Source organism: Neofelis nebulosa, chromosome 15, assembly GCF_028018385.1.
Source record: "Neofelis nebulosa isolate mNeoNeb1 chromosome 15, mNeoNeb1.pri, whole genome shotgun sequence".
Classification (NCBI taxonomy): domain Eukaryota; kingdom Metazoa; phylum Chordata; class Mammalia; order Carnivora; family Felidae; genus Neofelis; species Neofelis nebulosa.
This window is the reverse complement of record NC_080796.1, coordinates 35051061-35075747: the sequence shown is the minus strand read 5'-3', so window position 1 is coordinate 35075747 and position 24687 is coordinate 35051061. Positions and strand designations below refer to the sequence as shown.

General features: G+C 42.4%; 1 protein-coding gene across 3 annotated transcripts in view; it reads left to right on the top strand.

The window, feature by feature from the left end:
- Positions 1-24687, top strand: part of KCNK2 (potassium two pore domain channel subfamily K member 2) — a 196761-nt gene that overhangs the window by 69968 nt on the left and 102106 nt on the right. Inside the window, exons 1-2 of one of the 3 annotated variants that reach the window (XM_058700296.1) lie at positions 2194-2304; positions 5472-5782. In XM_058700296.1, the coding sequence (XP_058556279.1) occupies position 2304; positions 5472-5782 (312 nt within the window). In that variant the 5' untranslated portion in view covers positions 2194-2303. Of the gene's footprint in view, positions 1-2193; positions 2425-5471; positions 5783-24687 lie in introns of those variants that run through there. The other 2 variants (XM_058700294.1, XM_058700295.1) reach the window with 2 other exon arrangements.

The window sequence follows — 24687 nt, the reverse complement described above, 5'->3', positions numbered from 1 at the left end:
TGATGTGGGGTAGGCCTCATACGATCAGCTGAAGGTCTTAGGAGCAAAAACTGAGGTTTCCCAGAAAAGAAGAAATTCAAGACTGGAGCATCCACTAGTGCCTGAGTTTCCAGCCTGCCAGAACTGCCCTGGGGATTTCACACCCCCATGACGGTGTGAGCCAGTTACTTACAATAAATCTTTTACACACACACCCTCACGCCCTATTGGTTCTGTTTCTCTGGAGAACCCTACTAATACAATGTCTTAGTCCTATAAAGTTGGGGAGAGGACTGGGGGAAGACACGTGAAGGAAGATGACTGTACTCAGAAAGGTCTGGAATGAAAAAGAGAAGCCAGATCAGGAAGCAAATTATATGTAACCTAGAGAGTTTGAAAAGGTTTTAAGTGAGAGGATCAGATTCACATTTCAGAAAGGACATCCGATTACACTGAGAGCAGAAGTGGAGAAAAACATGTTTCAGTTCCAGCAGGAAGGAATTCCTAATAAGGAAGACATCTTTAACAGGAGAACGAGGTGCTGAATCTATTCTGGAATTTAAAGAATAACCTGGCATTTTTGAGCATTGATGGCCACGGGTTTGCAAAAGATTTACAACGTTCTTTTTACCATCAGGAGTGTTTCTGCTCTGCCTGACCTCCTTAGGTCTGTAGCTTTGACTAGTTTCTCACGTATACAGCTTTCACTAGGAAATACTCCCTGCAGCTGGTGAAATGGTCCACTCTGGCCAGGCAGCCCTTCTGGAAGATAAACTCTCACACACAGCGGTGGAGGGGATGGGGGGTCAGCGGGGGATTCCCGCAGAGAAAGTAAGAAGGAAGAGTTTACACTCGGACTGAAGTTCTGCTACATCACGAGCGTGGTGGGGGGACTAGCCAATTTCAGCTGCAGCCTGTACTCCGCGCGCTTTCTCCCCCTCCTCTGCGGGTTCGGTTCCCTCGCCCCTGCAGCCAGGCGTTCAGCCGCCCCCGCGCAGCAGTCTAGGAGTCTGGGCGGGGTCTGGTGCCCACCCGGCTGGGATCTAGATGCCGAGGTGTCAGGGAGCGCGGGGGTTCACACTGATGTCCCGGGTCTCCCTCTCCGCGCTCTACCGAGAACGTCTGCAACCTCTCTCCCCAGCAAAGGGGTCTTGCCCTGAGAGCCTACCGATTTTTCTTCCATTCCCTCTGCATCCCTAGGTGTCTTCTTCACCCTAGCTCCCGGTGCGTTCCCCATCCTTTCTGGTTTGGAACCTTCTGTTGATCAGAGCTCGCCGCCCAGGTCCTGCCCCCATGGAGGTGGGGTGGGGGTTGCTGGTGACTCGACAACACTTCCCCAGGCGTAGGCTGAAAGGAGCCAGCAGCCCATTACCGACCCCACTCCAGGGGTCTCAGGGCGCCAATGGGGGCACTTCTCTGCACAACCCTGGGGGGGCGGTGAGCAAGGGGAGCGGAGGATGTCCACGTGCAGGGGTCCTGGGACCCGCGCCCCAGAGCTCAATCCCACGCCCCTCACCCCCCTCTGGAAGAAGATGGAGAGTGAGAATGGGGATGTGGGGAGGGGGCAGTATAGTGGAAGGGGCTGCGAGAAGAGGCAGCAGGTGAGCCGAGCCCCAGGGCACTGCCCCAGGCGAGGAGGCAGGGGCGACGGCGGCGAGGGTTGGGCTAGGAGGGGGTGCGGAGAGGCGAGCCCAGGCGGGGGAGTTGGGGGGGAGCGGGGAGGAGGCGAGGGGGAGGGAGTTCCAAGGAGCGGGCGAGGGACGAGAGCCGCGAGCCTGGAAGGGAGAGCGGCGGAGGGCGGCCGAGCCGCGGGCGGGAGGGCGCCCGGCGCGCCGAGCCCGTGCCACACCCCCCGCCCCCCGGGGCCCGAGGGCTTTGCCGGGGGAGACACACAAAGACATGCGAAGAGGGGCAGAGCGAGGCTCGCGCACAAAGACGCCGGGGCGCACGGCCGCACGGGCTGCTCCGACCGCCCCCGCGCCGCGCCTCGCCGGGGACCGGCCAGCGCGGAAGCCCGGGCGGAGCGCGCGGCGGCGGCGGCGGCGGCTGCCGGCCGGCGCGGGACCCGGGTCGCCCGCGCTCTCCGGGTGACCCGGGCCCGGCCGCAGGCGCGTGCGGGGGCGGCGGCGCCCGCGCCCAACTTGGCCTCGGCCTCGCCCTCTGCCCAGCCCGCCGGTGTCCCCTCCTTCCCGCGATTTCGTTTCTTCTCACGCTCCCCCCCACCCCCTCCCGCGTCCAGCCCCGCTCTCCCCACCTTGTAAAACAAAGCCGGGGAAAATGCCTGCCCGTGCAGCTCGGAGCGCGCAGCCCGACTCTGAATAAGAAGTGAGTACAATGGCGTGTTTGTAAAAGCTTCAAGTCCGTCTTTTTCAAAAAACATTTTGAATGCTGCATGCCTCATGCTTCCCAGCGCCTCGCGGGAGAGACCCGGCTATAGAGCAGGAGGTGAGACCCCCGGGTAACCCCTCCACCACCACCCCCACCACCCCCCGCCCCGCGCTTTCCCTCCCCAGCCGGGACTGGTGGGAGGGCTGCAAATGCCCCGCTGGCAGCAAGCGGACGTTCTCCACCTTCGTTTCCCGTCCAAGGTGTTGGGTCGTAATCTCGGTTTGGAGGCAGATCGATCCCCGGCTCCTCCGCTGGCTGCCTCTCCCCCACCCCCTCTCCCGCTGGTGCCTGGGGCTTTGGCATCTATCTGCCTAGGCTGTGGGTTTGGGACACCTTAAGGGAGTTTCCGAAGGAGGAGGAGGGTCAGCCCTTGGGACCAGCTGACCGGCAGGACGCATGGTGACCCCGGTCACACTTGTTGCCCCTTGCGAGGTGGGACAGGCGGTGGTGCTGAAAAAAAAAGCTCATTTCTCTTGCTATTGAGTCGCCAGCCGCGGGCCCGGCGCGAAGGCATACCCGTGTGAGGATGGGAGACCTGGATTAAGAGGAGACTGTGATGTGCTAGTGGCAGAGGAGGGAGGTAGCGATGGTGATGACAGTGTGTGAAGGGACGACTCTTTGATTCCTTGTTCTAAGGAGCACCCCTGCCCGATCATACATCAGACGGCGTGGAGATGCAAACACAGAGGTTCCTTGCCCATGTTAGCTGGGGAGGAAAGGCTGTTGTTTTTTATTTTGGTATTTCACCAATTGCTGTCCATTCCGTCTGCCAAATGTGCATTTATATATATTTCTGCTAATTAAAAAAATAAGGCAATAGCTTCAAAGAATTAAACTTCAGCAGGAAATGTATTAGCTTAATGCACACACACAGTCTTCTAAAAACATATCTGTTTCTTTCCCCCAAAAGCACATAATTATGATGTTTTAGTGTGGTGTTGGGATTTGGGATTGGGATTTGGGGGCCTCAAGGTAAAGTCTCTGTGTTCTCCAGTTCTGCTGACCCGAAACCTTTGGTGTGAAAAACCAGAAATATAAGAGCACAGAGAATTGGAGAGGAAAGGCTTGGAAAGCTTTCTTCAGAGAGATAATGTGGATTTCTGTTATTTTTATTCCGAAAATGGCTTAATTTTAGATTACGACCTTTATTTTTCACTCAAGACACATTAAGTAGCTTGGAGGTGGAACCGGGTAGCTAGTCGGCAGGTGACAGTGATATCAGCTGTTACCAGCATGTCTATTAAAAAAAAGTTATTTTTGATTAGAACATTGAACACATAGTGCTAATTTTGAGTGAAGTTGCCTTTCTAACTATAAAGGTGTTGAATGTTACATTTAACTCTGTTAAAGGTGTCTACTAGTTTGTGGCCTTATTCTGAGCAGGGGACCGCATCAGGAGGGAGACGTGTTCATACCTGTATACAGCAGGTTGAACCATAGGAAGTTGCCGAAATGAGCCGTGTATATGTGGAATCTCCACTTGGAGCCATGGGTGCAGCTACTCTGTCAGAGCTCTGATTTCATCTCTTCGAAGTCAGAGTCGTTCAGGGGTTTGATTTGCTGGTTTGAGGCGCCCTCTCTTATCTGCCATCACTGTGCAACACTGCTTAGGGCTAGTGTCTCAAATAGCTTTGTTTGCAAAGCTTCTTTGTCACGGGCAGCGGAAGATTTAGGAACTCAAACAGGTAGTGCCACCACCAGTGGTGGTCAAGAGGGCAGGGACCCCAGCCCTGTGAAAACGGACACTTTCCATTCTCTTCTCGTTCTCAAGTAATTTCCGGTTCCTGTAAGGGTCTCTGGGTTCAGTTCTGCAGTGATGTCTCATATACTTACCTGAAAGTGTTCTTTCTGATTAGGCTTTTATTATAGACACCAGAGCAATTTTACTTCTATCTATAACAATTGTGGACTCTGAAATTGATCGTTCTGCTTGAGTCGGTGTTTTGTTTTTTTTTTTTTCAGGTCCCCCTGGTTTTTGTTCTTGGGTTTTTGTTTTGGTGGTTTGTTTTGTTTTGTTTTGTTTTGTTTTGTTTTTTGGCTATTCTATTAACTCTTTTGGTTCAATGTTGCCTTTCCAAACAAACATTCTGTAGTAGCTAGCTTATTCCCTCCTTAGCAAGTGAAAATCTAGTATCTTTGTATTTTCCAAGAAGAAATCCATTAATGATATTTTTGAGCAGCTGAGATAAATCATAAATGGATTTAGAGTCACCTCAGAGTATATGGGAATTTGTAAGAGAACACATAAATCCACGCTAATGGGGCAATTCGCTTTGTACAGAGGGTCTAAGGTGTAAGATAAGGTTTTAAATTCTTTGTTCTGGATAACGTTCACTGTTGACATGGAAGCAACTTCTCATGTCTTAGCAGCACCTAGGATGGTGCCAGAGAGGTAGCAATACTCTGTTTTTTTGCAAGATGCCAGAGATTGAAAAGTAAGATGTAGAGAATGTTTAATCATGAATCACTTTAGAGGGTAGGCAACAAAGAAATGATTGGGCAATTGAGTGGTTTGCTTCCCATCATGTTTTACCAGAAAATGACTAATGTTTTACTTTGAGCAACAGTGTTTGGATCACAAATTCACTTATAATACAATCCCTTTATTACAACGAATTTCTAAATAAAAACAAAGAATGTTCTTGATGTCAACTGCTTGTGGTACAGAGGGTTAAGTTCTTGAGAACAGAAATAGTCCGTGAACCTTCTTGATGAGCATTCATGAGATCGTTTAGTACCACCAAGTCTTAGGAGTTCAATCTTTGCTGACTAGCAACGGTGAACAGATGTAAATTTAAAAGTTCATGAGGAAGAGCTCAGGCATCTTAAATTTTTTTTTTTTTTTTGTAAGTTTCTTGGTCCACCTCCTGTTTCCTTCCTTGGCTCTGGAACCCCAATAGCAGCAGAGAGCTGAGACCCCGCCCCTTGTCCTTGAACCTTTATGTACGGTCCCAGAGCAATCCAGTAGGAACACTCAGGTTGGTTCCAGAGCTTCCACCAGGAGAGCAGCGGAGCTGAGCCCGCCTTTGCTCATCCCCTAAAGAAGCCCAGCCATTACCCCCATACCCTTCTCCAACCTAACCTTCACTCTCTGTTGTTGTCAGTGGCGGCACCTGACTTGCTGGACCCTAAATCTGCCGCTCAGAACTCCAAACCGAGGCTCTCGTTTTCCACGAAACCCACAGTGCTTGCTTCCCGGGTGGAGAGTGACACGACCATTAATGTTATGAAATGGAAGACGGTCTCCACGATTTTCCTGGTGGTTGTCCTCTATCTGATCATCGGAGCCACCGTGTTCAAAGCATTGGAGCAGCCTCATGAGATTTCACAGAGGACCACCATTGTGATCCAGAAGCAGACATTCATTTCCCAGCACTCCTGTGTCAATTCGACCGAGCTGGACGAACTCATCCAGGTAATAACGGCACAGAGGAGTTGTTACCCTGCTTCCTCTCCGGGGAAAAATGTAGCAGTAAGAGGAGGCTACCGGTAGCACAGTGGTGCACCCGTGGGGGCCCTGTTCCACTTTCGCTTTGGCATTGACTTCCTTCTGGCTTAGCCGTCCCCTTTCTGCACGTCTTCCCTCTTGTCTTACTTCTTCTCTGTCTTCTTCTGCTTCGCCTTAATTGCTCCCTCCTGTTCCTTCTTATCTTCTGCTGCTCCTTCTCTCCCACTGTCTCCCTGATTTCTCTTCCTTTGCCCTGTCAGAACTGCCAGTGGACACCCGGGGGACGTGGGGCTGCCTTGGCGAGGGCCCTCGTGGTTAGATTATCATTGCCGACTGACAAACATCGCTGTGGCAAAGGAGTGGAAAACCCAAGGCAGAAAAGTGCTTTAATCACGCCCCGGGCCGTCATAAGATACAAACGATGAGCTTGTGGCATGACCTTCTTGAGACGGGTGTCCCTCGTGGGTAACAGATTGTAGCTCACCTCTTTAACCCAGCCAAAGTATCACTCTGGTAACTGCCTTTTCAGGTGCCCAGAGAGAAATGATTGATCCTTGCCTCTCTAAACCCCAGCTGAAAGCAATTTACTATTACACAGAAAAACGGAGTTTTTGCATCTTAAAAAATAATTTACGCGTGCTCTATAATGGCGGGACAGTATCTTTATGGAAAAATATTTTGTTTTAAAAGTTAATCGCAGAATGATTTAAAAGTTTCAGTTAGGCTCCTTGGAAATGGCTGTATTTTTGTCGTAGATTCCTTCTGTTGTAGATTGTAAAACAATTCATTGGTCAAACCAAGAATCGGGAAGGAAGAGAGCCCCAGACTGTTCTTTCAAGGAGAGATCTGACTGGTTGTTGCAAACATTTTAAATGTACAGATACTCATTTTCTTATAGAACCTACTTTGCTTAACTGGTGTAAGTCAAATTGGACTCGAAATGATCTGAATCATGTTTTTCCTCATCTTATATTTGGTTTTGCATCATTTGAATGAGTTGGAATTGTAGATTGAAGGAAGAAATTCTTACTGGTTTTAATCCAGTTTCCTATTCGAAGGCCTTTTCGCTCTTACTTCCCTTTTGCCATAGATCCCCAAATGCTACCTCTGCCCTTCATGCCCCTGTCTGTTTGTAGAAAGCACATACAAGTTCCTATTCAAGTCTCATTGAAAGCTATCAAAGGTACTGTCCTCTAACTCTTCTTTAGCTCCTACTGTATTCAGACACTTTTGCGTCTCACCTATTTGATTTACACTTTGGAAAGGCTCTTCAGACACTTGCATACTGAATCCAGTACTGTTTTTAGATGATGGCAATATTTTCAGTATTGACAATGGACCTGCCAACTAGTAGCACTGTCCCAGCTACCCCATTACCTGTTCCTACATGAGATCACTTTCTCTTCACTCTGTCTTTGTGCCACAGAATTCTAAAAGGTACTCAGATAATCTTAAAGATGGGGCCCTGGGTGGCTCAGTTAGTTAAGCCTCCAACTTTGCCTCAGGTCATGATCTTACAGCTTATGGGTTCAAGCCCTGCATTGGGCTCTGTGCTGACAGCTCAGAGCCTGGAGCCTGCTTTGTATTCTGTGTCTCCCTCTCTCTCTGCCCCTCCCCCGCTTTCTCTCTCTCTCTCCATCTCTCTCTCAAAAGGAAATAAACATTAGAAAAAAAAAAAAAAAGAATTCCCATTTCCCTAGGATTTTAAAAGAAGAGCTCTAAATTATCTTGGAAGTAGCATGGGGTAAAAGCCTAAATGTTGGGATCAGATAGGATGTGTTTTAAACCCCAATTGAGCACTTTTCTAGAGGTGTCATCCTGAACAAGTAATTTTCCTCTCTAAGCCTAAAATGATCCATCTGGAATGAGGGAAGTCTAACTATCAAACAGGGTTGCTGTGAACAGTGAAGAGATAATCCCTGTGCAGCATTCAGGATATCGCAAAGCGTTAGGTTTGTTTGCTGTTCTTAGTTTCGCTGCCCCACCCCTCCCCTCCCCCCACTGTCCCTTTATGGGGTTGAAGCGTCTGATTCAGATAGTTGTGTTCTTATCATCTGAAGTGGCGTGATTGGTCTTGAGCTGGGAAAAGAAATGCCTGGAATTTCAGGACAATGCTGAAGGAAACCCTGTATGGATTTGAAATTGGTCCTACTGTTCAATATTACCTAGATCTATTCATACCTGTGAGAATAACTTGAAGGGCTTGGCAGGTGGGGACAATCTGGAGGTGGAGACTGGTCATTTTTGCTATATTGTTTTTGGAAGGGATACAGACAGAGCTCAACAATGACCTAATCTTTTTCTTTCTGCCCCACACAGGAATCTATTTTAGCTTTATTAATATTCACGGCTGATGAGAATTTTTGCCTCTTAAAAATCTCAAGTATTTTATGCTTATTCAGAAGTTGCCTGTTGTTTATTGCCATATCACGCATCTTTATAACCCCATAGATGTAATAGATTATTTTATTCTCTTTGAATAAAGTTTCTTCTGATAAAAGAGATGTTTATAATGGCATGGTTTCAGAGATCGAGATCGGTGTTTAAATAGGGAGAAAGGCAAATAAGCCAGTGATCTTTTTTTTTTTTTTAATTTTTAATGTTTATTTTTAAGAGAGAGAGACAGAGCAAGAGCCGGGGAGAGGCAGAGAGAGAGAGGGAGACAGAATTCAAAGCAGGTTCAAGGCTCTGAGCTGTCAGCACAGAACCCAACGTGGGGCTCGAACTCACAGATTGCAAGATCACGACCTGAGCCGAAGTCGGATGCTTAACCCATTGAGCCACCCAGGTGCCCCACCAGTAATCTTATATTAGAATTACATCTCATTCATACGATCCTCGTAAGTGTCCATGGGTCTTTCCCACATCTATTTTCCCATTTAATCATCCCTTAAAACCTCACGAGTAGGTATGTTAGACAGTGCTGTCACAGCATGAAGGACAAGGAAGCTAACACACAGCAGTCCCAGTGACTTACTCCAGACACCATTATTAGGATGAGTGTTCAGGTCCTCGGAATCTTGATCTGCTGTTATTCCCAGGAGTCTCTGCTCTTTCGGGGTTCGGCGTTTTTCAGTGCTGAGAGGGGGATCAAGTGGAGAAGTTAGAAGTTCAGTCCTCATATTAGTAGAGAAGGAATTCTGGATTTCTTTTATGAAAAGAGTGAGGAAGGAGGAGGACATGGGTAGTCAGACTGTAAGGCCAATGTCAGGTACAGTTAAACTAATTTGGCCCCAGGCCCCAGATTATTAATTACACCTCTGCCTGGGCTATGGTAACTTCATACCAGGCTGTGCTTGTCAGAGGGTGGGTTAGGGGAGGGAAGGGAAAGAAAACGGAGAATTAAGGCTCACGAGAGCACCTGCTTCTTCTGCTACCTAGTCCCAGCATGTGCATCCCCTCTGAGTGCCATCTTGACATCAGCCCGCCAAGGCAAGATTGAAGAGGGGACAGAGATATCAAGACAAAGGCATCGTTGCTGGGCTGAAGTGCTTTGACCACTTTGATTTGCAACATCCGTTACATTTAAATTAGTGTCAGTACAGAAAAACACCTGCAAACACTCTGAAGTTTTAAAAGCCACGAATACCATTAACGATAACCAACATTTAATGAGCACTGACTGTGTGCCAGGCACTGTGCTAACCTTTTCTGTGTATTGTCTCATTTAACTCTTAAACAGCCATATGAGCTAAGTGACTTATTATCTGTATTTAACTTAGGTGCACATTGAGGCAGAGGGAGCTTAATTTTCCAAGAGTACAAAGTGGTGGAGTGCACTCTTATTTAAACCTAAGTGGACGGACTCCAGAGCTTATGCTCTAAGGTCCTGTATTTACTACCTCTAAAAAAATTAACAAACGTTAAGTTTGCTGTAAAGCTTCCTGTCGTTCTATGTATCAGAGTGTAACGGATATCGAATTACAGTTCTCCGTACCTAGCGATGTATATTATATAACCTATCTCTCTCTCCATATAAAAATGGAGCATATATAACCCGGATTTTAATATTCTTTTTGGAGAACACTTCCTGGTTTTCTCCTGCTTGAACGTGGCAAACCAGTAGAGGCATGGTTACAGTAGATACACCTTGGCCTCAACCTAGTTATTTACGTGTTTGCTGAATCAATTCTGGGATTAAAAAGACAGGGTAAATCTCTGATCTCTACACTGATAATAAAAATACTTCATGGGAGATTTGACTTTCATTTTCTCACGTGAGCCACACAGCCGCTGCAAGGTAGGGAGGGTGGGTATTCTGCCTATTTTGGGGTGAAGAAACTGATGCATTTGCATGAGGTCATATGGCAGCCTCAGGCCTACATCTCTTGAAGCCCTCCTGCTGAGGGGATTATATTCTCTTTGCACTATTCCTTTCTTCTCAGTTTGTTTTTTACTCCTATCATTCAGCAGCATTTTTTGAGCATGTGTTGACCTTCGTGCGAGGTATGGGGCAAGTAAAATGATGGAAAAAAACAGAGTTTCTCGTAAGGCGCTCCCTCCAAAGACAAGTGGAGGAGACCGCTATAAGCACAGCTACAGTAGAAGTGCTTAGAGTTTGGAGCTAGACAACTGAGGAAGAAATTAACCACTTCGTGAGAGTCGGGAAGACACAGAGAAGAGGTAGAAGGGAAACTGGATGTTAAGTGCGGAATCAGAGGATTCTAGGGGAAGACAAGGGGATCAGCAAATGTTCTAGGCAGAAGGGGCATGATTTGCTCCAGTAACTGAATGATCTAGATTGAGGGGCAGGGGCTTCAGCAAGTCTAACAAGGTACAACAGGGCCTACTGTACCATACCAGGGGGTGGACTTCATCCTGAGCCTGTTCACCACCTGGGGTGGATGTGCCATTGAGACACTTGGTTATGTTCCTAGAATGCCAGTGAACTTTAAAAACAAAACCAAAAACGTTGTTTTATATCAATTATATAATCATTCATTCAAGACCACTTCATTGCATTCCTGCTATGTGTGTTGTCCTAGGTACAGAAGTACAGTGGAGAGTAAGACAGATGAAAGCTCTTGGCCTTGGTGAGGTTACATTCTGCTGAGGGAAGAGGATGTGTTAGATAGTGTTAAGTCTCAGGAGAAAAAATAAAGCAGCGAAAAAGGTTAGGAAACGTTGGGTGGTATTGGTGATTAATTTTACATAAGGTCACTGGGGAAGCTTCACTAATATGGTGACTTTTAAGTAGAGGGAGTGAGGGAACCAGCCAGGTTTGGGGAACCACACTCTGGCAGAGGGATCAGCAGTAGAGATGCCCTCCCTGATGCAAGAGTGTCCCTGGCAGGTACAGGAACAGCAAGGATGCTAGGAGGGAGTGGTAGGAGATGACATCAGACAGGTAGCGAGGGCCAAGCCCTGTAGGGCCTTGTAAGTTATAATATGGAGTTGGCTTTTTGGCACACATGAGTGTCCTGCTCTGGCTTGTTTCCCCAGGATCACTCTGCCTGCTGAGTTGAGAAGAGATTGCTGGAGGCCGTGGACAGAAACAGAAGGAACTGTTATGTGGCTGTTGTAATAACCCTTGTGATAGATGAGGGGGGAGCTTGAATTGAACCAACGTGGTAGCAGGGGGCCATGAGATATGGTCAGATCCTGGAGACACTTGAAGAGAGCCAATGGATTTTACCAATGGAGGAGACTTACAGTGCAAGGGTGAGGAGTCAAAGAAAACACCAAAAGTTTTGTCCTACAGATCTAAAAGAATACAGTTCCCAATTTGCAGACGTGAGAAAAAGTGCAGGAGGAGCTGGTTAGGGGATGATGTCAGGCGTTTAGGGTTGGACATTGCACTGACCGTGTCAGTTAGACAGGGTTGGGTTATTGAAAAGATTCTCAGGACCCAAATAATAGGACTTCTAGATCTCCAAGGCAGGAAAGTGATGAAATGTAACAACAGCAAGGATGGGCACCGTAGGCAAAGGTTGTATCACAGCCAAGGCCTCCCTCTGCCAGGCCAGGACATACTTCGGTCAAGAGCCACCAGTATGTGCATGGAATACCTTGGAACCAGGTCTTGGCTGATCATATCCCTGCTGTTCACAAAGGTGTTTTCTTGCTGGGTAGCCAGCCTCAGTGGCAGAACTTTTCAAGAGGCTCACCAAGGTGCAAATCATCTGTCACGCCATTACCAACAAATAATGCCGACAAGCTGGTCCTAACCCCCAGAAGCTACTCAAGCCACAGTTGGAAAGCAACACTCTTGGTCAGCATGTCTCACACGCTGGGGACAGTTCTGTGCAGGTACTTCAGCAAAACAGCTTAGGCAGATTCCAGGCCAGCACAGCCATGTTAAATTTGAGATGCCTCTGAGGAGATCCAAGAGTGGATGCTGAGTGGGAAATGGGATGTGTAGGAAAAATGATGCTGGAAATGTGGGTTTGGAGTTCAGGGGAGGGGTCAGGCTGAAGGTTCATATTAGGAAGTCATCATTTTACAGAAGGCTTTTCAAGTCAAGCCATTGGATGAAATCACCTGGGGAATGAGTACAGTTTGAGCCAAGCAGAGGTCCTGGTATGACCCTAGGAGCACTTCAACAGGTAGAGGACTCTAAGGAATAAAATCCAAAATTCAGGTCCATTATTGATTCACAACCTAACATTTCAGGAACACAGCTCTCATTTGAGGAAACTGTGTCACCCTGTGCCCCCAAACCCCTTAGGGTTTTATTTTTCCTTGTCTTTAGGGAACCCTTTAAAGAAAACATTTAAGAAATCTCTCAGAGGCACCTGGGTGTCTCACTTGGGTAAGCATCCAACTTCAGCTCAGATCATGATCTCATAGTTCACGAGTTTGAGTCCTGCATCTGACCGTGCAGAGTTTGCTTGGGATTCTCTGGCTCTCTCTGCCTCTCCCCCACTTGTTCTCTCTCTCTCTCTCTCTCTCTCTCTCTCTCTCTCTCTCTCTCTCTCTCAAAATGAATAAATAAACTTTAAGAAAAAGAAGAAGGATGTCTCTCAGCATGGGAGGTTTTGAAGGTGTTTAAATGGGGAAGTCTGTGTTGGAGGTTATGACTTTCTTAAAGGCAAATGGGATGGTTTGGCATATTAAAAGCAGAGTTTAGAGCTGACTGGATATGGTAGTGAGTGATGCTACATGATTCTATACATGATAGTTTGGTGGTTGTCATTCCAGTTTGTATAAGCATCCAGCTTGTTAAATACTGGGCTTCAGTTTTGGAAAGCAAACAGTCACCTTTTATCATTTTATTTATGGACACAATAACTTGTCCAGAAAGCTCCTAAAAGGGCTTTCTTATCAGTGCCTTTACCCTTCTTGTTCTCTGGATTAATCTCTGGAAAAAGCACTGCAGATAGTCTAATGTGTCAACTTCTTGTATATGTCATAATGTTGTAGTTTGGATTATTTTAGCAGACTATCCACGAGGCACTTAAACGACTAGGCTTTGGTGGAGAAGATTACTCAGGAATGCAGTCTTGAGAATTACAAGAGGGAATGATGCATCAAGGGAGATACAGAGGTCTTAAAGAAGACTTTGTCAATTTCCAGTTTCCCTAGGACTCGCCCATGTACTACTGTCAGTGAACAAACTCCTGTTTGCCGCCCCTTCCTGCCCATAGGTTCATGCTCTCTGACATTCACAAAGTAACAATTGTGTCTCATACAAAATCCAGGTAGTACAAGAAGGTGCAAAGGAAAAAGTAAACATCTAAAATTCCTCCACCGAGAGGTGGCCAAGACCCACACGTATTTCCACACAGAATTTCACATGCATGGGATCGGGTACACAGGCCATTTTACCGGCTCCATTTTTTGCACACCCTTGTGTAGGGGATGCTTCGGGAATATTTCACGTCTTGGCTTTAGATATCGTTTAAATCCCCACATAGCTTAGGTAATATCCTTATCAGTAGGAGAATGAGGTGATATTTTTTTTTTTATCTCTTTCAGCTGTTTCTCTGCTTTTCATTTTTATGAATATTTGAATATCCCAGCTGGATCAAGAACAGTAAACAGTAGTTCAACTAGCTCACTATCTCTACTCTTAACTGTGCTACCGATGGATGTTGGCAAAGAGTGCCATGGTTCCTTCCACAAAACCAGCTTTAAAAGGGATGGCTTTTAAAAGGGATGACGCTCAGGTGTCATGACGTTAGGAAGAAGCTGGCATGGATCTTATATTCAGAAACTTAATTATCTACACTGTTTGAATTTCATTGCATTTCAGCGTGTACCTTCTCTTGATATGTGTCTTGCATTCTACTCAATAAAGTTTTACTTTTCACGTGATCTTTCATAACATTACATCCTTTATCAAGTTTTAGGCCATTTATTTGCCTGATGAACTTTGTGGACTAAGTCATGTGGTTCCCTTCTAAAGATAGCGACATTATCTTTCTCATTTTTATCCCCTACCACATTTAGAATTCGTTCTCAGGCAGCTCCCCTGCTTTGAAAATCTGTGATGATGTGTGTCTTAGGTCTCTGCCTTTCGAATAGTTTTGTTTTGTAATCTCTTCCTTAACACTTAGAGTGGCCTCTTGATTATTTTACTTATCTTTTTTTTTTTTTTTTTTTTTAACTGCTTTCTGCTCAGTTCAGACTTTGATAAGTGTCGATTTGAGCTGTGGGCAATGTTCCAAAGAGGATGAGTCATACTTTAGCGCAAGAGTGGTCTCTGCTTTCTTTCTTTTTTTTTTTTTTTTAATGTTTATTTATTTTTGAGAGAGAGAGAGAGAGAGCGTGAGCAGCAGAAGGGCAGAGAGAGGGGGAGAGAGAGAATCCCAAGCAGGCTCCAGGCTCTGAGCTGTCAGCACAGAGCCCGATGCGGGGCTCGAACTCACAAACCGTGAGATCAGGACTTGAGCTAAGGTCGAACGCTTAACTGACTGAGCCACCCAGGTGCCCCTGCTTTCTCTCTTTTTCCTTTTCTTCCCCCCTGTTTTATTTCTATTACCTCTCTGTTACTTTTCTAGTTTTTTCTCTGTTGGCATTGTTGAATGATGTCCTCAGGCAAAGAATCCCAGTGACTCTGGAGGCTTCTTCTAGGTTATTGAAAACACTGTTTGAAAAGGGGAGCCTGGTTTATTTTCTCTCAAATCCATTAGTTTTCACTTAACAAGGTTGAATGAATCTCAAGCCTCATTTGTATGCCTTTTTTTACCCAGGCTTGTGAGGTTTTAAAAATTTAATTGAACATTGAACACTTCACAGTCTTCAAGATCACGGTGGTATTCCTATACTTTGATAGTTTCCTTTTTAGTGTTAAATTAAAACATCACATAACAGATACATAGATTTACATTTATCCCTTCAAATATATATTTATTGTATCTACATTTTTAAAAACTGTTAAAACCTTTTTTAAAGATCTGTAACGAAACATTTTTATAAGGGTTGATTTCGGTAAGTCTTTAGTAAATAATCTTTTTAGGACTACTTACATTTTGTGAACTGATTTTTCTTATATTCTTATGTACCCCCTGACAATAGCTGTTTGATTGGTGAAATGTACTTTCTCTATGTAGAATGGCTATATTTCCCCCCTATGATTAGTTATCTTGCGTATATGTTCAGAAGTATCCTTTACTGCTTTCACTCATTTTGCTTTTCATTTTTCTCAGAAAACTCCAGTTTATTTAGAATTTCTTGTTATATGTATGTAGGAGAGCTCTAATTAGTGTGTCCTCAGTCTATAATAACGTTGAGTGAAAATGCCAATATTTGCAGACTGGTAAGTTAAAAAGTATGTATTCCTTGGAGGGGTATCTAAGGAATCAAAATTTCCCAGATGCTTGTGAAGTATAATGTGTTCTCTGGTGATGAAGCAGTAAAGGCAGCTTTGAGAAATAAAGCAATGAATGTCAGGACTGTGGAAAAGGAGAAGAATGTCAATAGGCACCATCAGACGATCACATGGCTTACATTGATGCACATTTCAGGGAAAAGAGCCTCTAATCCTTCAATTTTCTATTTTTAGGATCCCAGCATAGTTTCTTGACTCTTGTAAAGTTCCTTTTCTGCAGTTGTGCTTCTGTTTTTACTTTGCTAAAACTCACTTAGAGGAATACAGGGATTCACCAGAAACTCAGAATTGCTAAAACAGGTGGTGTTCCTTTTGGGCAAATGAAAAAGTCCCCTTTCCTGTCACTGTTATTCGGGTCCTCTACAGGTCGGTTAGGGAACATTTGATCCAAGTGACAAATACAATGGAATGAACTCGTCTCTCCTTGCATGTGATGTGCTTTCAACATCTGGGTGATGCTAATGGTACCAGGGAAGTGGATTCTGAAATTTATGGAGGAAGAGGTGCTGGTTTGTGTCCATTTAGAAATTTTGATGTCAACCCCAAGAGCAGAGATATGCCTCGTCTCCTCTAGATTGGAAGGGGAGTTCTTGGGGAGACTTTGTGTTAACCCAAGAGTCACCATACTGTGGATCTGTGGTGCTGTGTGTGTTCCCAACAGGATAACAGTGCGGTCAGGATTCACTAACAGCTTTCCAAGCAGGGCAAACCTACGTGGAATAGGATGGAGAAGCAGAGTTATTACACGCATTTAGAGTTCTTATATTTTATTTTTCATGGGGAATACAGGGAAGGTCTTAGTTTCCTTAAAATGGCCATGGAAATGCTTACAAACTGTGATCTTTAATGGACAGCGTATTTTCAGACAGCAACACCTCAGATGATCGGGACCTCGGTGTTTCTTCAGCAAAGCTAGTGAACATGGCAGAAATGTTTTTAGTCTTGACTTTAAAGCGTGCCTTGGTGGTCATGCTTCTTTTAGGTAAAATAAAATTCACAGTGTTAATTGCGTAACAGTCCATAAGAGAATTGAAATACTACTGGGTGGGTTCCAACATTCCTGTTGCACTAGCGGTTGGTAATGGTTTCTCAGCACATTTGATTTACTCCTGCTTCTCAGACAGTGAGGTAGGCTGCTGCTGTTTTCCATTTGTCCTGGTCCATGCACCGCTCATTGAATGCAAGACAGAAGTGGAGGTGATTATTCCCAGCTGTCACAAAATAAAATTTTGTAAGACAAAGTTCCATTTAATCGTGGTCAAAATAGCTTATCATTCATACAAGAAAAAAAAAATTGATTGGCAACATAGTTTTCTGAATCTGATTTTTTTTTTTTTTTTGGACATTTGGCCACACACTGAACATCCTGAGTTCCTTTTCTGAATCCTCATTCAGAAATATTTCTGTATTCATGTACCATGTTCAGATAGCATATTAATGTTTATAGAGACCTGACGTAAGACAGTTGGTGGGAAAGTCTGTTCCTCTAAAGGAAGAAGTAATTAAAATGCATTCATTCATTTATTCGTTAAACATGTAATAAGTTTTGAAAGGCGTTGTTCTAAGCAGGGGGCATAATCCACACGGATTATGATTGTGTGGACTGACAAGAGTCCTGCTTTCTTGGAGCTGCTGTGCTAGTGAACAAAGAAACACCTCAACAAGATAATTTCAGAAAATACAGATGTCCTGAAGACTGAACAATGGCTTAATGCCACAGAATGATGGGGGCCGTGCTCCTCTACAAGAGCTGTGTTCAGACACCCTTTCTCTTGGACAGGTGACATTCACGATGAAACCTGAATGAGAGAGGATCAGTCCTGTGAAGACCTTGGGGGGCAGGGAAGCGTTTCAGGAAGAGAAGGCAGCAAGTGCAAAGGCGAGAGCATTCTTGGTGTGTTCTGGGGCCCGTGCAAACACCAGTGGGGTTGGGCCATCATTCATGTGAGGGAAGCAGGCCAACACCTTGTAGGCCTTGATAAGTGGTCTTGGTTTTACGGGCAGTGGGAGATCAACAAATGGAAAATTGTAGAAGGAAACAGAGTATGTCATAATGATCCTAGGTGAATACTCTGGTGACCTGGTAGGGGGAAGAAATCAAATAAAAACAGAAAGATTGGTTGGAGAAATTTTAATGAAAGTTCATTTTGGAAAGAATTTTAAAGACGGAGGCTGAGAGGGGACAGACAGGGTTTGGGCCAGAAGACTGTCCTCTCTTCTCGCCTTTCAGGAAGAGATGCTCAAGGGTGGTGATCCAGGTAATGTGTGTACTTCTGGAGAAGATAAAGAGAGAGGGGAGGTGGCTGGTTGAGGGTTCTGAAGCTGATACCACATATTCAATTCAGTGTGTCTAAGAAGGAGATAATTTTAATGAGCAGAGATAATTGCTAGATGATTTATTTTATTTTATTTATTTTATTTTAATTGTCTTTAAATAAATTCTACTTTCAGGATAAAAGATTTTTGTTTATTTTACTATCTTTTTAAAATTATTTTCTATTTAAACCCTTCCACAACCTTACTGTTATATCTGGACATGTTACAGCTAATATGCTAATGTAAATGATTGGATAATTACTTTGTCCTTAATAAATATAGATTTTCTTCTTCTTTTTTAAATCTGGTTAACAAGTTCCAAAGCTTCACAATGTTTTTTTATTTCTGGAAGATGTTTTATCAGATGATGACATTTGGCTCTTGACTTGAGCTGGCCTGAAAATCTATTTCATGAGGCTAGTTTTAAATACTTTGGCTTAATTAAAATTGTCAATAATCTTATTTTATAATAACAATATCATTCTTGAGGCATATTTTTCTTGGATGCTGTACTATGCTGTTATTCAAAAAGTATTTTTTGATAGGACAGGAGCTTCTGCTTTATTTTCCATTACTCAGCTCCTTACAACCTTATTATTTCTTGATCCACAGAGAGCTTGTGTTTATGTTTGTGTGTTTGCATTTGTGTTTTATTCCCTCTGATGCTTTCCTGATGCAGGATTAAATTGCTTCAAGTAGCCTTCTTGTTAGGGACCTAAATGAGACTCCTTTCTTCTTGAGGGCAAAGAAAGAAAAAAAAAAGTTAATCTCACGTATAAAGCAAACTAGGGGACACCTAGATGGTTCAGTCAGTTGAACATCCGACTTTGGCTGAGACCATGATCTCACAGTTTGTGGGTTCGAGCCCCGTGTCAGGCTCTGTGCTGACAGCTCAGAGCCTGGAGCCTGCTTCGGATTCTGTGTCTCTCTCTGCCCCTCCCCTGCTCCTGTTCTGTCTCTCTCTGTCTCTCAAAAATGAATAAACGTTAAAAAAAATTTTTCTTAAACCAAACTAGCCTGGGTGTCTTCGAGTCTAAAAGAAAATGCAAAGAAAAAGCAATACTGGTAACTGCATCTGAGAGGTTATAACGAGTGTCTATAGAAAGTGCCAGCAAAATTTTATCATAATATACTTTGAATTATTTGCATGTAACATTTTAAGGAAGAAATTCATTGAATTTAGAACCTGAAATGTACAAGTACATATTACCTAGTCAAACCCTGTCACTTTAGAACTAAGAAAATAAACGATTCAACTATTTTCCTAAGAGAGTACCACTAGTTAGTGACAGAAAAAATACCGTCACTTCTAGTCCATGACTTCTAGTTCACCACTTTTCCTTTCCACCAATGTCTCTTTTTTCCTTTTTCTTTCTTGCTCTTGTAAATATCAGCATGTTTCTAAGATGAGAGCTGCTATTCTAACATTTTTTATTTTGAAGTAAGTAATCAAGATGTTTTCTTCTTTGCCCTCCAGAGCCGCAGCCTGCATACAGGCTGTGTCCCCACAGAGATGTGACTCATTATTCCGTATTTATCATCTCAGTTTTCCTGCTTCCATTGCTTATGCTGCCTCTTTATGCTGAATGAATGAGTGAAAAATCTCAGAGTTTTAGGATTGGGGGAAATCCTGAATCTTAAAGAAAATGAAAGTGAGTAGTGTCCTTATGAAGTTTCTTGCCACCAAAGTTGCCAGATGAAGTTATAACTGGATTTTTTAAAAAAGGATTAAGCTTTTCAGCTAAAGGGTGATAAACCAAAATGCATTAGGAAAAAGAAACCAGACAACTCAGAATTTTGCTTTTTAAACTTTGTCTGATAAATGAATGAAACTTCCATGAATTCCACCCATTAAGTGAATATTGATTGAAATCTTACTGCTGTGTAGCTGGCACTGTGCTAGACTATGGGTTCTTTCCCTCTCAAAATTGTATTTTATGATATGTATTTTATATCCTTAATGTCTTACTTTGCAATCTGTTATAAATATATAGCTCTCTGTTTAACTATAGATTTATGGAATCTTTTTGAAAGACTTTGTAGCAATGCTATCTTATGGGTGTACCAGTCTTTTAAAACTATTCTCCTATGCCAAGGACTCTATCTTTTATTTTATTCTTTTATTGTGGTAAATAACACATGAGAGCTACCTTGCTAACAAATGTTTAAGTGTACAACAAAATATCGTTAACTCTAAGCACAATGCTGTACAGCATATTTCTGAAACTTTTTCCTCTTCCTTAACTGAAACTCTACACACGTTGGACAGCAAATCCACATTTCCCCATCCTGCCGCCTCCCACCCCTGGAAGGTACCATTCTCCTATCTGCTTCCATGAATTTGACTACTTTAGATAACTCGCGTGAGTGGAATCATTCAGTCTCTGTCCTGTTGTGACTGGTTTATTTCATGTAGCATGATGTCCTCAAAGCTTCATCCAAGTTATAGCATGTAACAGGATTTCTTTCTTTTTTGAAGACTGAATAATATTCCATTGTCTGTATATTCCACATTTTCTTTACCCATTGGTCCACCGATGGACATTTCGCTTCTTTTTACGTCTTGACTATTGTGAATCATTCTGTAATGAACATGGTATTGCAGATATTTCTTTGAGATTCTGTTTTCCGTGATTTTGGATAGATATTTGGAAGTGGGATGGTTGGACCAGAAGCTAGTTCTATTTTTAATTTTTGAGGAACATCCTTGCTATTTTCTATAGCAGCTGCTCATTTTAGATTCCTACCATAGTGCCCAAGTGTTTCAATTCCTCCAAGTCATTGCTGACACTCAAGTTCTGGGTGTCTGTTTGTTTGTTTGGGGGGTTTTTTTGTTTGTTTTTATTGTGGCCACCTTATGAGATGTGAGGTGATATTGTAGTTTTTATTTGCATTTGCCTATTAGTGATGTTGAGTAATTTTCATATACCTGTTGGACATTTTTATATCATCTTCAGATAAATGTCTGATCAAGTCCTTTGCTCATTTCTTTTTAATCAGGTTATTTGGGGTTTTTTGCTATTGAGTTGTAGGAATTCCTTATATATTTTGGATATTGGCCTTTTCCCAACATATGGTTTGCAGATATTTTCTCCCATTCAGCAGTTGACTTTTCACTCCATGGATTATTTCCTTTGCTATGCAGAAGCTTTTTAATTTGATGAAGTGCCACTTGTCTATTTTTTCTTTGTTGCTTGTGGGTTTTTTTTTTTTTTAAATGTTTATTCATTTTTGAGAGACAGAAAGAGACAGAACACAAGCAGGTGTGGGGCAGAGGGAGAGGGAGACGCAGAATCCGAAGTAGGCTCCGGGCTCTGAGCTGTGAGCACAGAGCCCAACGTGGGGCTCGAACTCATGAACCGCAAAATCATGACCTGAGCCAAAGTAGGACGCTCAACCGCCTGAGCCACCCAGGTGCCTGTGTTGCCTGTGGTTTTAGCAACATTTCCCAGAAATCATTGCCAAGACCAGTGGTATGAAGCTTTTCTACTATATTTTCTTCCAGTAGTTTTATAGTTTCAGATCTTACACTTAAGTCTTTAATCCATTTTGAGTTGATTTTCATATATGATGTAAGATAAAGGTCCAATTTTATTATCTTCTATGTGGATGCTCAGTTTTCCCAACACTGTTTGCCAAAGAGACTGTCCTTTCCCCATTTATAGTCTTGACACTCTTGTTGAAGCTCATTTGACCATGGGTTTATTTCTGGCCTCTGTTCTGTAACATTGGTCTATACTTGTTTTGCCAGTTTCAAACTGTTTTGATTAGTGTAGCTTTGTGATATGTTTTGAAATCAGGAAGTGTGAGGCCTCCAGCTTTGTTCTTTTTCAAGATTGTTTGGGTTATGTGGAGTCCTTTGTAGTTCCATATGAATTTTAGGATTTTTTTTTCCTGCAAAAAAAAAATGCTATTTAGATTTTAATGGGGATTGCATTGACTATGTAGATATTTGGGGGTATTATGGGCATTTTAACAATATTAAGTCTTCTAATCCATGAACATAGGATATCTTTCCACTTATTTGTCTTCTTTAATTTCTTCAAGCAAATGTAATAGTTTTTATTATACAAAGCATTCACTGCCTTGTTAAATGTATTCCTAAGTATTTTATTCTCTTTGATGCTATTGTAAATGGGAAAGTTTCCTAAATCTCCTTTTGGATTGTTCACTGTTAGTATAGAAACACAGTGATTCTTATGTTGATTTTGTATTCTGTAGCTTTGTTGAATTCATTTCCTAGTACTAGCAGTTTTTTTGTGGAATCTTTTGGTTTTTTTTACATGTAAGATCATGGAATTTGAACAGAAGTACTTTGACTTCTTCCTTTCCAATTTGAATGCTTTGTATTTCTTTTTCTTGTTGTATTGCTCTCATGAGGAGGACTTCTAGTACTTTGTTGAATAGAAGTAGTCAGAGTGAGGTTTTTTTTGCCTTGTTCCTGATCTTAGAAGAAAAACTTTCAGTTTTTCATTATTGGGGATGATGTTAGGAGTGGAGTTTCATATATGGCCTTTACTTTGTTGAGCTAATGTTCTTCTATTTCTAGTTTTCTGAGGATTTTTATCATAGAGGTTGTTGGCTTTTGTCAAATGTTTTTTCTCTTTCTCTTGAGACAATCATGTGATTTTTATCCTTTGTTCTGTTAATGCAGTGTATCATATTGATTAAATTTCATGTATTGAAACGTCTTTGCATCTCAGCAATAAATCCCACGTGGTCATGGTGTATGATCCTTTTAATGTGCTGTTGAATTCAATTTGCTAGTGTTTTGTCAAAGATGTTTGCATCTACATTCATCAGAGATACTGGACTGTAGTTTCTTCTTATAGTGTCTTTGTCTGGCTTTGGTATCAGAGTAATGCTGCTTCTGTAAAATGAGTTTGGAAATGTTCCCTCCTTTTCAGTTTTCTGAAAGAGTCCAAGAAGGATTGGTGTTAATTCTTTAAATGTTTAGTAGAATTCATCAGTGAATCCTCTGGCCCTGACCTTTTCTTTGTTGGGAGGTTTTGATTACTGATTCAATCTACTTACTAGTTTAGGTATGTATATATTTTGTTTTTTCATAATTTAGTATTGGCAGATTGTCTGTTTCTAGGAATTTATCTATTTCTTCTAAGTTATCCAATTAGTTGGGTATAATTTTTCATGGTAGTTTCTTATAATCCTTTATATTTCTGTGGCATTGGTTGTGATGTCCACTCTTTTATTTCTGATTTTATTTAATTTGAGATTCCTTGTGTTTTTCTTAGTCTAGCAAGATTTGTCAATTTCTTTTATCTTAAAAGAAACCCTCTTATTTTTGCTATGGTTTTTCATTCTCTATTTCACTTATTTCTGCTGTAATCTTTATTAAAATTTCCTTCTTTCTGCTAATTTTTAGTTTAGTTTGTTCTTTTTCTGGTTCTTTGAGGTGTATGGTTAGGTTCTTAATATTTGAGATCTTTCTTTTTTAATGATGGTGTTTACTGCTTATAGACTTCCCTCCTAGTACTACTTTTGCTGCAACTCATATGTCTTATTATGCTCTGTTTTCATTCCATTTGTCTCAGGACATTTTCTAATTTCCCTTTTGATTCTTCTTCAACCCATTGGTTATCCAGGAGTGTGTTGTTTAAGTTCCACATAATTGTGAATTATCCAGTTTTCCCTCTGCTGTTGATTTCTAGTTTCATTCCATTTTGGTCAGAAAAGATACTTGGTATGATTTTGGTCTTCTTGAATTTGTTAAGACTTTTTTTGAACCTAACATGTAATCTGTTCTGGAAAAGATTCTGTGTGTACTTAAGAAAAACATGCTGGGGCGCCTGGGTGGCGCAGTCGGTTAAGCATCCGACTTCAGTCAGGTCACGATCTCGCGGTCCGTGAGTTCGAGCCCCGCGTCAGGCTCTGGGCTGATGGCTCGGAGCCTGGAGCCTGTTTCCGATTCTGTGTCTCCCTCTCTCTGCCCCTCCCCCGTTCATGCTCTGTCTCTCTCTGTCCCAAAAATAAATAAAAAACGTTGAAAAAAAAAAATTTAAAAAAAAAAAAAAAAGAAAAGAAAAACATGTATTATTATTTTGTGTGTGTGTGTATTTTTTGTTGACTGGTAGGTTCTGTATATGTCTGTTCGGCCCATTTGGTTTATAGTGTTGTTCATGTCTTCTGTTTCATTATTGATCTTTTGTCTGGATATTCAATCCATTATTGAAAATGGGGCATTGATATCTCTTGTTATTGTGGTGTTGCTGTCTATTTATTCTTTCAGTTCTGTCAGTGGTCGCTTGATATATTTGAGCACTCTGATGTTGGGTGCATATATATTTATATTGTTACATCTTACTAGGGAATTGGCCCTTTGATCATTATATAATACCTTCTTTGTTGTTTGTGACAGTTTTTGACTTAAAGTTTATATTGTTTTGTATAAGTATGGCCATACATGCTGTCCCTTGGCTACCATTTGAATGGAAAATCTTTTTCTACTTTTTCATTTTCAGTCTGTATATCACCTTAAACCTAAAGTAGTTTCTTATAGACAGCGTATTGTTGAATCTTTTTTTAAATCCATTCAGCCACGCTGTCTCTTTTGACTATATCTTTGAACCCATCTACATTTAAGATAATTACCAATAGGAAAGAACTTACTATTAATATTTTGTTAATTGTATCCTGTTGGTCTTATAGCTTTTTTATCACTCTTTTCCTCTCTTGCTATCTTCTTTGTTTTTGATGCTTTTTGTGTAATGATTTTTTTTAACTTCTTTATCCTTCTCTTTTGAAAATTTTCTGTAGGTATTATCTT